Below are 16,608 nucleotides of genomic sequence, written 5' to 3' on the forward strand. Positions count from 1 at the left end.
CGAATTACTACTAATAATTGTATTTCTATGATTGTTTCAGGGACATTTTATGCCTCTGCGCTGGTGATAGCCTTGGCTAGAGGCATTATGTTTTTGGGTTGTCCGTCTGTCTGATTGTCGTGAATGCAATATCTCAAGAATACCTTGAGGGATTTTTTGTTTCTCTCCAAAATTTGACACAAACATTAAATTCATTCGATTTTCCCAACTTCAAAAACAGTTTGCGACACTGCATCACAGTGCGGTAGGAAAGAATGATGGTTAGGAAAAGCCCAAATAGAATAGAAGAATATTTTATCAGGATTACAGAAAAATGCTTGCCAACTAAAAACATCTAATTCATGTATATATATATATATATATATATACAGTACAGGCCAAAAGTTGTAGATTCTCACTGAAGGCATCAAAACTATGAATGAACACATGTGGAGTTATGTACTTAACAAAAAAAGGTGAAATAACTGAAAACATGTTTTATATTCTAGTTTCTTCAAAATAGCCACCCTTTGCTCTGATTACTGCTTTGCACACTCTTGGCATTCTCTCCATGAGCTTCAAGAGGTAGTCACCTGAAATGGTTATCCAACAGTCTTGAAGGAGTTCCCAGAGGTGTTTAGCACTTGTTGGCCCCTTTGCCTTCACTCTGCGGTCCAGCTCACCCCAAACCATCTCGATTGGGTTCAGGTCCGGTGACTGTGGAGGCCAGGTCATCTGCCGCAGCACTCCATCACTCTCCTTCTTGGTCAAATAGCCCTTACACAGCCTGGAGGTGTGTTTGGGGTCATTGTCCTGTTGAAAAATAAATGATCGTCCAACTAAACGCAAACCGGATGGGATGGCATGTCGCTGCAGGATGCTGTGGTAGCCATGCTGGTTCAGTGTGCCTTCAATTTTGAATAAATCCCCAACAGTGTCACCAGCAAAACACCCCCACACCATCACACCTGCTCCTCCTCCATGCTTCACAGTGGGAACCAGGCATGTGGAATCCATCCGTTCACCTTTTCTGCGTCTCACAAAGACACGGCGGTTGGAACCAAAGATCTCAAATTTGGACTCATCAGACCAAAGCACAGATTTCCACTGGTCTAATGTCCATTCCTTGTGTTTCTTGGCCAAACAAATCTCTTCTGCTTGTTGCCTCTCCTTAGCAGTGGTTTCCTAGCAGCTATTTGACCATGAAGGCCTGATTCGCGCAGTCTCCTCTTAACAGTTGTTCTAGAGATGGGTCTGCTGCTAGAACTCTGTGTGGCATTCATTTGGTCTCTGATCTGAGCTGCTGTTAACTTGCCATTTCTGAGGCTGGTGACTCGGATGAACTTATCCTCAGAAGCAGAGGTGACTCTTGGTCTTCCTTTCCTGGGTCGGTCCTCATGTGTGCCAGTTTCAGTAGCGCTTGATGGTTTTGCGACTCCACTTGGGGACACATTTAAAGTTTTTGCAATTTTCCGGACTGACTGACCTTCATTTCTTAAAGTAATGATGGCCACTCGTTTTTCTTTAGTTAGCTGATTGGTTCTTGCCATAATATGAATTTTAACAGTTGTCCAATAGGGCTGTCGGCTGTGTATTAACCTGACTTCTGCACAACACAACTGATGGTCCCAACCCCATTGATAAAGCAAGAAATTCCACTAATTACCCTGATAAGGCACACCTGTGAAGTGGAAACCATTTCAGGTGACTACCTCTTGAAGCTCATGGAGAGAATGCCAAGAGTGTGCAAAGCAGTAATCAGAGCAAAGGGTGGCTATTTTGAAGAAACTAGAATATAAAACATGTTTTCAGTTATTTCACCTTTTTTTGTTAAGTACATAACTCCACATGTGTTCATTCATAGTTTTGATGCCTTCAGTGAGAATCTACAATGTAAATAGTCATGAAAATAAAGAAAACGCATTAAATGAGAAGGTGTGTCCAAACTTTTGGCCTGTACTGTATATACAGTATATATATATATATATATATATATATATATATATATATATGTATATATGTACGTCTGTGTGTGTGTATATATAAAAAGATTGAAGATAATATATGGTAAGATCTGTGTGTGCAAACTGTCATAAAGGAAAATAAAAATCTGATACTTTAATCCCCCCCTTATTATGTCATCATGTATGAAAGAAACCTAAGTGACATTGTGTTGTAGAAATTGTTAAAAAATTGGGGATCAATAAAAGATAGATATAGCACGGATCAGAGGTATACACTGAAGATACTCTTACTGATTGCCAAGGAGATGATAACGGTGAATTGGAAAGACAAAAACCACTAACTATAACTCAGTGGATGCAGAGACTCAAAACGGTTTACACGATGGAACGAATGACGGCAAGTCTACAACTGAAAACGGACATTTTCACACAAAGGTGGACTCGAGTTACACTATGGGACCTAGTCAAATAGAATAGGTTATGATGGAATATCACTCAAAATGCCATTGGTGTATTCCTGTAACTGAACCTGCTCTGCTGTAAATGCAACCCCTATTTGTAAATCTTAGTTTTGTACTCACTTAACTTTTTTGAAATTATTATTATTATGTACTTAAGTATATTGTTTGCCTCTTTTTTTGTTTTGCTTTGTATTGTTTGGTTTTGTTTTTTAATACATAACAAACATCCACTTGACCTCAAGTTGAACGGATTTAAATTTGGCTGTCAAACGTCAAGGTCACTGTAATCTCATAAAGCACATTTTTGGTTGTAACTCAAGAATTCAAATGCCAATTATGACAAAATTTCACATGAATAGTCTGTTTAAAAGGATAAAATGATGAAGTGATAAAATTTTATATTCAAAAGGTCAAAGGTCAGCTTCACTGTGACATCATCACATTCTGCAAAAACCCTTTTCTGGTCATTACTCGACATCATAACTCAGGAACAGAAGAGGAGACATTTGGTCAGATACTATAAGGTGTGTGAAGCCTCCATTTTTTCACAGACATGGATGTAAACTATAAGTGCATCTTGGCTGGTTAGCAGAGCTGAACCGCTGAAGTGCAGTAAAGTTTACTTTAAACTAACTCCACTAACACACATCAAACAGCACATGGAATAAGTTAACCTTCAGGGCTTTTTGCCAGAAGTCTCTTTCTGGCAGAAATCTTTTCATTTTAACCCAAACTATGATCTTTTTCATAAAACTTCAGGGTTATCTCGCTTAAAACCCTGAAGGCAAACTTCTCCCAACAGCTGTAAAACATAGATTAACAACAAGATCATTTACCAAAGGCATAAAATTCTTCTAAATTGGTTTAAGTCATTGCTTCTCCCTACAGGACAGCACATTTGAATTTCAGTATGCATTCTTGCTTTTTCAGCCCAACATTGTTGAAACAGAGAAGGTAATATTGCCGTAGTGAAAAGTTGGCAGAATGAGAACAGAATGAACATTACACATATGGCATGCGCTTTCTGTTTGACCCCTTTTTTCTCTGAAAACAATAATATTTCCACACTATTGATTTATTCCTGAGTAAATAACATTATCATCATCGTATTTCCCTGGGCTGTTTGCCAACTGCCTGCCGTTGTTTGACGGTGACACAGACTTTCAAAATAAAAGTGCATCCTAAAGATGATGATATGGATCTATTTTTTCATTTTGAATCTATGACATTGGATCGTTGATCACTGAATTGATATATCTATCAATGGATTGTAACACCTCTAGATTCTTTATCAGATCTGACACCCAGTCAGAACTGATAAAGATGGATTCAGCTACCATCTACCATCGCTGCTCGAAACTAGCTCTGTGCAGGGTTCGCCACCCTGCCCCACCCTGCGCTGCTCCGGGAAACTAGAGCCCTTAGCCGTAAAGACAGGATATTTGGTTGGTTTTTTTCATTTTTTCATAGTAAATGTTAACTGAATACACTCATTGCACTCCTTCTGGTGAACGACTCCTTTGTCCTTGCAGATGAGACAGAAGCTGTCACACTGAACTGCCTGTGCTCTTGGTCACCTTTTTTTTAGGTTTACAAAGAGACATTTTGGTGTCAGGTGCACCATAGGACATCAGAGTGCTGTTGGTCACAGCTCAAGTAGCATAGCTGTAAGTTTAGCACAGCTTGCTACATGCTAACTGGGGAATTTAAAAACACAATTTTTCAGCTTACATGTTTTAGCCTTTCTAAAGGATGAAATGATTACTATGAAGAAAAATCTCAGTGGGACAGAATTTAGTTTAATGTTCTGAGAACTGTTAAGTGAGGTTAGAGAGACTGGAGAAAACAGATATGAACTAAACCCCCAAATGTAAATATGCTCTCAATTTTTTTGCCATTATGTCCTGATCCTTGTAAAACACATCGATCATCCTCATAAGGCCTCTCCAGAATCCAAACAGGCTTTTTACTCTGATTTTGGCAGAAAAATATTTATGAGTAAGTGTATGTTCACATGAGTGCGTGTCTGTTTATGTGAATCCATCCTTCAAGCATAGTTACATAATAGGGTGGAAAGACACAGCAGGTTACGTAAGGCTACCCCTATAGTGTAGCTCTGTGTGTGTGTGTGTGTGTGTGTGTGTGTGTGTGTGTGTGTGTGCGTGTGCATGTGTGTGTGTGTGGGAGTGTACTGGAGTGTATCAGGGAACCTCAGTGTGTGTGATGAAGCACGACGGAGGGAACATGAGGTCACTCTGAAACAGCTGTTGGAGCATTTCTCTCTAATTACCAAAATATCCGCCCTCATGATGCCTGTGTAGCGTTTGTTAGATTAAAACCCAAGGTGAAAAAAAAATACAGTCTTTCTCTCTGCGTGTCCATGTCTCTGTCTTCATCACTTACACATGCCACTGTCACTCCATTGCTGTCCTCTACATTCCCCCCCACCACCACTTAAGCTTTCCCTCCTTCTTCCCATCCATCATTCATCTGTGTTGCTCCAGGCCAGTCTGTCTTTCATCCCTCCATCTGACCCCTCCTCTCCACCATTTTTCTGGAAGAAGAGAGGAGGGGCAGAGTGGACAAGAGAGGAGATGAGAGGAGTGGTCCAGCAGGGCTCATATTAAATTAGACGAGCAGTAATGAGATTAGAAACCATGCATGTGGGCATGCATGTGTTTGAAAGAGAAAGTCTAAAATGTGTGTGTGTTTACTTGCACAGCCAGAAATCTGATACGAGTATGGGGGTGTGTAGCACTTTGTGTACACATCTACATTCAGATGTTGCCTGCCGGTGTCTATTTCCTCTACACACACACACACACACACACACACACACACACACACACGTCACCTTTAATTATAAAGCGTATCGCCGCTGAATTTTGAGCAGTAGGATATTTCTTGGCCACAAACCAACTTGTTCCGATTGTCTTTGAAGACTGACTGTGAGGGCAGCGGCTGTTGCTCCCTCTGCTGCCACCAACATGAATATTGCAATTATGAAGACTGGCAGGAGGACAAGAAGAAAGCACTAACACCCCACCACCACCACATTTGCATATCTGTGGTCAGGTTTTAAAATTGAATCGTTCAGCCTTTTCCTTGAAGTCTACTTAATGCTAGGAGCCATTATCTGCAGGATGAATCAAAGTTAAAGCCACAACTTTTCACCTGGAGAGAACAAAAACCCATGTCCATAAATCTTATTCCATTGGTGTCCAACCAACAGTCCATCACAAAGATATTCAGCCTACTCCCACCTCTCTCCAATATCATCAGCCCATTAAATGGCCATTATCAGCTGTTATCACTACTATTGCAGTGCTTCAAACAGGGCTAAGTGCATATGCTAGTAGGCCAGGAGGTGCATATTCAAATCTGTGAAATGGTCACTGTGTCATTTGGTTTCTGTTTCATTAGGTTTAGGCACCAAAACTACTAATTAGGTTTAGGAAAAGATCATGGTTTGGGTGAAAATAAGAATGTTTTTTACATAACTTCAGTTATGTACATAACTTAAGTTAAGTAGGTGACAGAAGTTCAGCGTGTTACGTACTTAAGTGTGTACATAGCTCAAAATAAATCAACACCGACTTTTGGTTAAAGACTTCTATTCTTCTGGGTCCTGTGATGACCTATCCATCAACCCTGACCTCCTACCTGCGTGGGCTTTTTCGCTCTTTACCCTACTTCACCTGACTTCCTTCTTTGCCACTGTCATAATTACGATGGTCACTGGAGGCCGCCACCTAATGATAAACATAAATAACAGTATTGCCATACTACGTCAACCTCTGTAGAGCTTGGGTACGGCTGTGCCGGTGAAAAAACCTCGGGACGGGCCACTTGTTCGAGTCCCCGTCCGGAACAAATATGGAACGTGGACTGGTGGCTGGAGAGGTGCCAGTTCACCTCCTGGGCACTGCCAAGGTGCTCTTGAGCCAGGCACTGAACCCCCCCCAACCGCTCGGGGTGCCTGACCAAGGCAGCCCCCTCACTCTGACATCTCTCCACTTTGTGCATGTATAGGTCCTGTTTGCGCATGTGTGTGTCTTTCAGACCTGTGTGTTAATGACAACATAGTGAAAAAATTGAATTTCCCCTCAGGGGGATTAATAAAGTATATAAAATTTAAAAAGTAAATAAAAAAACATTTCTGATTTCTTTATTTGTATGACTTCTATTGCACGTCTGTTTGTCCTAGGAGAGGGATCCCTCCTCAGGGTTTTTTAGGGGGGAGTTTTTCTTTATAGTCAGGCTCACAATGTCCTGATTTCAACCTTTATTCAAAATCTTTGGGGAGTTTATAAACTATACATTTTTGGAAAGTTTAGAGTCTGACACTTCCTGAAACCGATGTTAACATTTTTTTCAAAGTCTCTGTGGCGGCCATCTTAGACTTTCAAAATGGCGATCACCCATAACCTGTTTTTAGCTGGATGCATGGTGATAAATCAAATTAGTTCTGAGTTTAGTAGTTAATTGCATATTTTTCAAGCAAAGGAAACAATTGGGACCGTTTCCAATACATTTAAAACCAAATCTGATGCTGCATCTGCCTATAATGTTTGTATTAGGCAAATAATTGTAATTATTACACTTGACAACTAGCTATGTAGCGTAAACAGTTAGCTTTAGAAAAACAACCGCGAAGATTACCTGAGTAGCTAGTATTAACCACTGGTTGACATACCTAGCTAATGTTACACACAAAAAGTCGTTTAGCTGTCATCAGTTGAGAACTCGTTTCACAGCTGAGACATAGGTGTGGACAGACAGCTTCATTCAGCCAGGTGACTCTTTCTATTGATCTGACAGATCAATCAGAGGATAGGGCATGTTCCAGGAAACCTCTGTCAGTGTCATCAATTAATTGAATGAGTCTGTGGTGGATTTCATTGTAAAACAACAGAAGCAAGTGTACCCAAAACTATAGTTAATCATTCCACAACCAGAAACCGTGGCTTAACAGAACCATCCAGAATGCCATAAACACACACACTGCAGCCAGTCTGTAAACATGGTGGTTATAAAGGAGCAACCTACAATGAAAGAAGAAATTACTAAATTTCAATGCACAGGCTAAGGAGCTGACGGGACCACATTTTAATGGAGTCATACCTTGTATGAAACATTTATTTTCTTATTCCTCATGTTCTAACGATTCCAAAAATGTATAGTTTATCAACTCCCCAAAAAGTTTGAAAGAAAATACATAAGGAACTGGGCTATTAGCCGCTGTGAGGGTCCAAAGGACAGAGGGATGTTGTATGCTGTAAGCCGTCTGAGGCAAATTGTGATTTGTGATATTGGGCTTTATAGATAAAATTAAATTGAATTTCTCCAGTGCCCCCGTCTTTGTTTTGATGAACCTCCTGCCAAAAGCCACTGACTGGTCTCTGCTGACCTCACCAAGAAAGTAAACATCAGCACCATCTAGAGGACTGAAAAAGCAATTGAATTTATTATTCTAGTACCAAAAGTTATATTAAAATGTGTATTTGCAAAAATTAATAATGTAAATAGCTTCACTTGTATAGCGCCTTTCTAGTCTTCCAACCACTCTAAGCGCTTTTACACTACGAGTCATATTCACCCATTCACATTCATACACTGGTGGCAGAGGCTACCATACATGGTGCCACCTGCTACTCAGTTTTTACCACACTCACACCGATGGAACAGCCATCTTGACCAATATGGGGTTCAGTATCTTGCCAAAGGATACTTTGACATGTGGTCTGGAGGAGCCGTGGATCAAACCGCTGATCTTCCGATTAGTGGACAACTCGCTGTATCTCTGGGCTGACATCACAGTTGTATATCATAAAAGATCAATACTTGGTGTCTGTGTATCACCACAATATCGCCACACAAAATATCGCAACACTGTGTGCTGTATCAATTTTTTCCCCCACCCCTAATGGACATACTGTATGTTGACAGTGCATAATTTTGGCAGTTAGGTAAAAAAAATAAATATACTAAAACATGCATTTTTGGGTTTCAATCAAACTCTGACTTTAAAAAAAGAGACAGTTTTTAAATAAAGTTTAGATATAAAAGAATAAAAACGGTAAAACTATTTTAAAGGGCCTGCACATCTGCCTAGGTGTTTCTATTTATTTCAGCTGATGAGACCTTACCATTTGAATGATGATGGTGATGATGATGATGGTGTGATTTGTCCCACCCAACAGGTGTAACAAAGCTAAATGAAGAGTGAGAGAGATGTCAGTCAAACTGTAAACACCCTCATAGACCTGAGAAAAGGTCTAATCAGCCAAAATAAGGTCCCTGTGAGAAATGCACGGCACCACAGTCAAAGACTTTATGATATTTGTACACATGCTCAAAACACGGTTAGTATCAGCATTTTGTGTGTGATTGGGGCACTTTTTTCATAATGAAGTGTTACGGTAGTTCCTCCCTCTTCCCTGTAGTTCTTGCTACATCATTTGTCAGTCACTTTGATGAGCTGTGTACCTGAAAATAGCATCAGTCCCAGCATGAAGCCACTGCAGGCTTTAAGTTACAGAGAGCAACTGCTGCCAGTCTATGAATCTCTTGTCTGCTGTTGTTTTGTTTCTTGCTGCTTTTTACCATTGTTGTATTTATAATGCCATAAAAGCTAAAGATTGTTGCTCTCAATTTGTTCTTCAGAGATGGTTTTGTTGCCACTGTCTTGCATAAACATTGATAGCAAGACTATCAGAAGACTGCAGCCATTCTAATAAAAAAGCCATTTCAACACTAAACTGAGTATTCTAACAGAGCCTTGAAAAACTTCTATGATATCTGACATTCTGCCTTTGATAAACTCTGCATTATAGGCTCAAAGTCACAGGTTTCATGATCACCTGCAGTATTTCCTGACAAATCAAATTAGTGGACAAGATGGGCAGTCAGCCTTTGAGTCTGGATTTAGAAGATGCAGTATAAAATGATAGTGTATAGTTTGATTTTGCTGCTCAGAAAGTTCTCAAATACAAAGACTAAAAGGATTTTGCCTCTCTTCCAGCTGACACTGGTTATACATGTCAAATTACGCTGCAGGCTATGAATTTTTTTTCTCTCCAACTTTTCTACCAACTTTCTACAGATGTGAGGATCACTGGGTGTCCTTTAGATTTTGCCATTAATGAATCCACTGTTGTGTTTTTGTTCAGGTAAACCAGGAGAATGTGGTGAAGGTGGGCCACAGACAGGTGGTCAACATGATCCGCCAGGGAGGGAACCGGCTCCTTATCAAGGTGGTGACAGTGAGCCGGAATCTGGACCCTGATGATACGGCACGCAAAAAAGGTACAACCTGTAGATTCTACCTCTCACAGTGCCAACCAAAGGAAACAGATAGAAAATCTGTCCGAAACTCTTGAAAATATTACTGCTGGTGATGTTCAATTAAAATACAATAATGATGATGAACTTCAGGTGTGGAGCAACAAGACACAACATGAAGTAGAACTGTGGGAAAAACCCTTTGCTGTATGGATCTGCTTACAGCTTTACCTCCCGTATTAAAATATCAAAGACTGCAGTAGAGCAGCATGCTGACTAATGATGTGTTATGTAATAATATTCCTCAGAGGCAGTGAGAAATCTGACTTACTCTATGTTCATAATGCAAACAAGAAAATAACAAAGAACCAGAAGTTCTTATCATTGCCTATAAAGCTGCTGGCTGTCTAAAGTCAGCTGTGGCTCACAGTGTTTGGAGTGATAAAGGCAGAATTAGATGGTCAGAACTAAACCATTTAACAATTCAGAACGTCATTCTGTCACTGCCCATCCACACTAACAATTGGAAGGAGCCTATGGAACTTGGAATATACCTTGAATGGACCTGCACTTGTATAGCGCCTTTCTAGTCTTCCGACCACTCATAGCATTTTTACACTACATGCAACATTCACACACTGGTGGCCCAAGCTACCATATAAGGTGCCACCTGCTACTCAGTGTTTTCTTTAGACATGGCACAGCCATTGGCAATTTGTAGTCCAGTATCTTGCCAAAGGATACTTGGACATGTGGAGTGGAAAAGCAGGGATCGAACTGGTCCTCTGATTATTGGACGACCCGCTCTACCTCCTGAGCCACAGCTGCAAAATGGCAGCCAGAAGTGACGTTAAATGCTAAAAGGTAGTATAACATAGGACAAAAACAGTATTAGGGCAGCAGTAGCTCAGTCCATAGGGACTTGGCCTGGGGTCCAGAGGGTTCCTGGTTCCATTCCCCATACGGACCAAACATGGAGCATCGGCTGGTAGCCAGAGAAGCACCAGCTTGCCCTCTGGGCACAGGCAGGGTGCCATCGATCAAGACACAGAACCCCCCCCCCACCCCAACATCACTCCACTCAACGCACGCATAGGTCCTGTTTGCGCAAGTGTGTATATTTCAGGCCTGTATGTCTGTGACAACAATTTGGCACAAAGGGTCCCTTGGACTTGACAATAAAGTTATTAGATTTTGGTGGTCCAAGGTCAAAAGTCACTATGACATCGCATCCCCATCACGTAAAAGCAATATTGCAAGAACACCTTAAGGGAATGTTTTTCAAATTTGAATCGAACATCCACTTTGAATGAATGAACTGATTAGAATTTATTGCTCAAAGGTTCAAGGTCACTGTGATCTCACAAAACATGTTTTTAACTCGAGAATTCATACATTAATCATGACAAAATTTTGCACAAATAGTCTGCATCATAATGTTCTGCAAAAACACTTCTCTGGCCATTACGTCGTATCTCAGGAACAGAAGGGGAGAAATTTGGTCAGATAGGAATTGGTTGACACCAGTTTTTGGTGCCCACCTTAAAACTGCACCAATTGTATCAACTCAGTCGTCAAAAACCGGCACTTGGACAGTGACTTTCTGCGTCAGACACCAACGCAAAAAGCCACCCTTTCATGTTGGCATGATATTGTATTGGCATCAGGGGGAAATGTGGCTGGACAACAATGAAAGGTAAGGCAGTGGAATTGCGAGTAGGGTGGTTGGGAGGGGTGGTGGATGGGTCCAACAACCACCAACTTTCACCCGGGAGGACTTTGCTTCCCATAAGATTATAAAGCCAACCCCTGTTCTTTTTTCCTAAACCCAACCACGTGTATGTATTGGCAAATCGTAACTATGTGCATTTATTGTTGAAGGAAAAGACACGGCAATACGCGGTGTTGTACTGACGTAGTTCTTTTAATTTGAAAGAGACTGTCAAATGTCACAAAGTCTTCAAAAAATTTTTTAACTTAAGTCTGTTATTTTATAATAAACAGTTCAACTGAACATTTTTTCCTGCCTATTTGTTTGGTTACAAGTAGCCAGCTACTTATGCCATTTTTCAAGTAGCTTTCCCAACACTACTCAAACACTAGATGCCACTATCTTACACAAAGCAAACAAAAAGAAGATCTGTGAAAAGATGTAATGTCACTTTCTGTTTGAATAAAACAAAATGACGTGTATTTTGGTCAAATCAATGTGTCTCTCTGTCTCCTGTAGCTCCTCCACCACCAAAGAGAGCCCCCACCACAGCCCTGTCCATGCGCTCCAAGTCAATGACATCTGAACTGGAGGAACTCGGTAAGAGCCTCCTGGTGTGACTTTTACTCACAGTGTCATTAGGAAGTGTGTGTCTAAAAGCACCTCTCTCTTCTTTTGTGCCTCTTTCTTATTGTCATTGATTGGTTAATCTCTCAATAGTGGATAAAGGTAAGCAGTTAATGCTGCATAACCATTTGCCATCCATTTTGCTTAACTGCAACATCCATCTGCTCACGGTGGCTGATTGAAGCTTTTGTTCAGGGTAATGCAGTTTAAGTTTCCATCATGTGATCATTTTGCTTTGGTCTGCCTCTTAAAAAAGGACAGAAACTGCTTTTCCTCCCTCCTCATCTCCTGCTTCTCTGCATCATGCACGAAGGACTGTTGCTTCTAAAAACCCTCACACCCCATGAGCTGCTGCTGTGGCTTCAAGGAGAAAATAAGACAAAAATATTATAGATAGATATTCAGATAATAGTATCATTTTTGTTATTTCTGTTTTCATATCTGTGTTTGGTGAGTAGCACTTCATGTGTGTTGCGTTAAAAGTGCTGTGGCCTGTATAATACCTTCTGAAAGACAGGGCAGTCAGCGTTTCTATCACACATGAGCAAAAGGACACACAGGAGGGCACATCAGTGTTGAACAGGCCTGAGAGGAAGGAAAGAGAGGGGGGAGAAAAGAAGCAAGGAAGGAGTGAGGAAGGACATACGTGTGATAGAAGGGAGAAAATAGTGAACCAGGGTTTCCCCAGGGAAATTATAAAGCAAAGGGTTAAGCCACCCAGAGCCTGATGCATTCAACATCTCTTGGTCAATTTAATTTGTAGATGACAGCCTAAAGAAGTCACTTTCATAAAAGCCACCACTTGCAGCACCACTTGTTCTTATTGTAGTAACAGTAACTTAATACAGCTCTGACATGTTGTAAAGAGAGTGAACAGTAAACAGAGAGGCTTTTATCAATGAGATAAAATTGCACTGGATTATACGATGTTAATCCCTTATGCTTACAGTAGGCAGGCAATATAAATCCAGCACTGACAAAGCAGACTCCAGCACTACCAACAAGAAAATACTTTATATTGGTTGAAAATACTGAATGTGTACAGCACTGGTTCTCAACCTGGGGGTCCCCACCCCCTTTAGGGGTCCCTAAAAGTGGCCTTCTTGATTTTAATAAGTATGAGTCAACTTTAAAAAAAACCTTTACAGTAGGCCTAAGTCTCAGCATGTCATTGAGTTTTGTGAAGGAAACTAAATGTAAATGATTTGTTTTGTTTTTTTTTGTAAAGTTTAGGTTATTATTCAAAATATAAACATCAAAAAAAGTCTCACAAGATAAGTGTGCAGTGAAGACCTGAACACAAGCAAACAACCAGGGCTGACAGATGATTGCCAAGCGTAAGGGAGAAGAAAACTGTCAAACAAGCTGATTAAGTATGTATGATTGTTGAAAATTAAAAATACATAATAAAGGGAGAGGAATCTTAAATCTTAACTTGTTAAGATTATCACAAAAACCCATCTCTGATGCAGTATTCACAGGATTAATCTGCTCAAAATTCATCCAACTTCCTTACTTATTGTGTTCACTATTTGGGTAAATTGTAAAGTTTATCAATTGTTTTAAACTGTTATTGTTATGCAGTGAAAGTAATATATAATATCAGTAAAATGTGTGACTTAGTCAGGGGTTGTCAGTTTACTCGATGATAGAGAATGAGTCCATTAAAGGTTTGGAACCATTGGTATGTTGTATATTAAATGGCTATTGCAACAAAAAATGGTGACCATAAATGTAATCAACATAGGGTTTAATTTCACTCTGAAAGATTATGACTCATGTCTTTTATAAAACACTGTAAAGAAACAGAAACTCTGCAGATTCACAAAAGGATTTCACAGCTTTTGCAGCCAATAAACTTGCACAAAAAAGACAAAAAGAAACCTTGCAGTTCTCAAAGCACAAGGGTAAAATGCACCCTATGCATTCTATTTGCACGTATTTAAATGAGATAACATGCATATATTTGGCTCAAAATTAGCCCCTTTCTATGAAAAATGAGCCTCATTGCAACTCACGAAGATCAGTGCTAATAGCCACACCCAGTTACAATCGAAAACGTATGTGCTCTTTGAATGTCTTCAGAGAGCTGGTGGTAACTGAAGTGCATTTTAAGGTTTGTCACACCCAGACTTTTCAGATTTCCTGAAGGTGGAAGGAAAGCCTCTGCAACTCATTGGTCAGAGCCTGTAGCTCACCATGTGAAAATGTCAGTTTTCTTTTTCTGTCAGCCATCGATCTGCCTACTTTGCTCTTGACACAAAGGCATCATTTTTACTTTGCCAGATGAAGAAAAGCACTCATGTCAAAAAAAGGCAAATTGCACCCAGCTGCAAAACTTCATGGGTGTGTTTGCGCTGTAATAACATTGACATAACATCGGTTACTAGTGATTCTTTGTGAATTCTCCTTTCTGTGTATTGCTGAAACAATTAGTGGATATATTGATTTGTCAGTTCCCCAAAAAGTTTGATAAATGTGCAAATGTGATGATTTGCTTTTTTCACTGTTTTGGTTTGTTTCATTGTAATTTGAATACATTTGAGTTTTGGATTGCTGTCGGAGAAAAAAAGCAATTTAAAAATTTCACCTTGAGATGTGGGAACTTTTATTCATTTTCACTCAATATATTTAAATGCACAGTTAAGTCGAGCTGCAGTTATAGTTCAACTAGGTCATTTAATTGGATGACTGTCCTTGTCCAAGTGTACAAGCATGGAAAGGGAATCAATTTATTGACCGAACTTTATCTGTATTAGTATTAGTATTGGACCTTTTTCCAGTTGACCTATTACGTCACAGACCAAATAATCCACAAACAAGTGAGCTACGGTTAGCTAGTGGCATGTATTTTGTATGTATTTTAAAATATCTATCTATCGACTTTCAGGTCAAAGCCTGGGGTGAAGCGCAGAGCGCCTAGGCCAGTTTGGGTCTAATTGACTGTATACATGAAGGAGTAATTTGACTCTCAATCGCATTATCTGGGTGTGTTAGTCCAACATTGACAGGTTCAATTTAGTACAATTTCAGTCAGACTTTTCATGTATTTTAAAAGTCCGGTTTTAGCAGGACTGACACAATAAATTGATTTTCTCTATACTTTGTCATTATACATCTTGAAGGATTAATAAAATAATGAAGAAAAGGGGGATTAACCAGTTGTGAAAACATTAGTTGCATTTAGATCGGTTCATTGTTTGAAATAGCAGTTCGTGATTTACCGTACACACACATACGGATTGATCGTGATTGATTATCGATTGTTAATTTCAGCTTTGTGTGTCATAGGTGTACAAAGAGCAGGCAGAGAGATGACAGGTGAATGAATGAATAAATGACAGCAGAGGGAATCTGCTTATATTGCAGGAAATTGCTGAGAGAAAAAAACTCTGGTCAGCGTGTTTCTTCTGGAACTGCTTAATTCAAACATATGCATTTCATTCTTTACTTTATGCATTCAGGTAGTAAAAGTTTGGCTTGGTAGCATTGTTAAGTCTAAGTGCATCACTGTTTTTATATCTGAATGTAAATTATGGGATGCACAGAACATGTGCATCTGCTGCACTAAGACAAAATAGAACAATACACTGAATACTTTTGCAAATATTAAAGGGACAGTTCACCCCAAATTCAAAAAACATATATTTTTCCTTTTACCTGTACTTCATGCAGGGACTATTTCCTTTCTAGCAAACTACACCCACCCCGTATTGTATCACTGCCCAGAAGAAAGCTTACATCTACAAATGGAGGAGAGGCTCGTGGATGTGACAGCCTGAGATGTAAACATTAATGGTGTCCTCCTTGGCTGAGCAGTAACATTAGCGAGTTCATTGGTGCTAGGTGATCTAGCAGTAGACGCATGCTTCCTTCTGCCCGGTGATATGATTAGTGAGTGTAGTTTGGTAGAAAGCAAAGTGAAATTGCTGTTGAGTTTTTCAGATGTTCTTTTTTCTTTGTATTGGTGCTTTAAGCATCATAAACCGAGTGCCATCTAGTTCCGTCATATTGGAGAGAAGGCAGACATCTCTACTGCTGATAATATAGTGCCAAATAGCAGTACAGGTAAGTGGAAAAATATGTATTTTTAATTTTGAGGTGAACTGTCCCTTTACACAAAGCCTCGATACAAGTACTTTTTTTCATCTTGTGAGAAGGATTGAGCCTGCTTTTGTGATTTAAAGACTCCGAAATATTTTTCTGTCACCCCCTAAGCCACTCTAAGGAAAAAGAAAGGTGGTAAGTCACTGTAGGCATTTTTAAGTCTGATCCAGTATTTCCAATGATTGATTTATGTCACTACCTTCCTCACTCACATCACTGTAATTAACTAACACTGTTCTATTTGTTGACAATTTATTTTGAATTTTCTATAAGAATTTGTCTGACAGTCAAACCAAATGGTTTTACCCCTGTGGTGCATTTGCATGATTTACCAGCATGTTCTCATCCCAAGTCGTCACATATGGCCGCTTTGTCAGTGGCCTTTCACGTCTACATGTTAAGCGTTAGGTGTCCTCCTGCTTCTACTGTTGACATTCCGAGATGCCGCAACCAACACCATGTCAATAAAAGCACA

The 16,608-nt window shown here is 39.9% G+C and overlaps 1 protein-coding gene across 3 annotated transcripts in view; it reads left to right on the plus strand.

The window, feature by feature from the left end:
• Positions 1-16,608, plus strand: part of LOC125904945 (SH3 and multiple ankyrin repeat domains protein 2-like) — a 465,143-nt gene that overhangs the window by 412,427 nt on the left and 36,108 nt on the right. For all 3 annotated transcript variants that reach the window (XM_049602644.1, XM_049602655.1, XM_049602662.1), the window contains 2 exons: positions 9,577-9,712; positions 11,919-11,999. In XM_049602644.1, the coding sequence (XP_049458601.1) occupies positions 9,577-9,712; positions 11,919-11,999 (217 nt within the window). The remainder of the gene's footprint in view (positions 1-9,576; positions 9,713-11,918; positions 12,000-16,608) is intronic.

Source organism: Epinephelus fuscoguttatus, linkage group LG2 (genome assembly GCF_011397635.1).
Source record: "Epinephelus fuscoguttatus linkage group LG2, E.fuscoguttatus.final_Chr_v1".
Lineage (NCBI taxonomy): Eukaryota > Metazoa > Chordata > Actinopteri > Perciformes > Serranidae > Epinephelus > Epinephelus fuscoguttatus.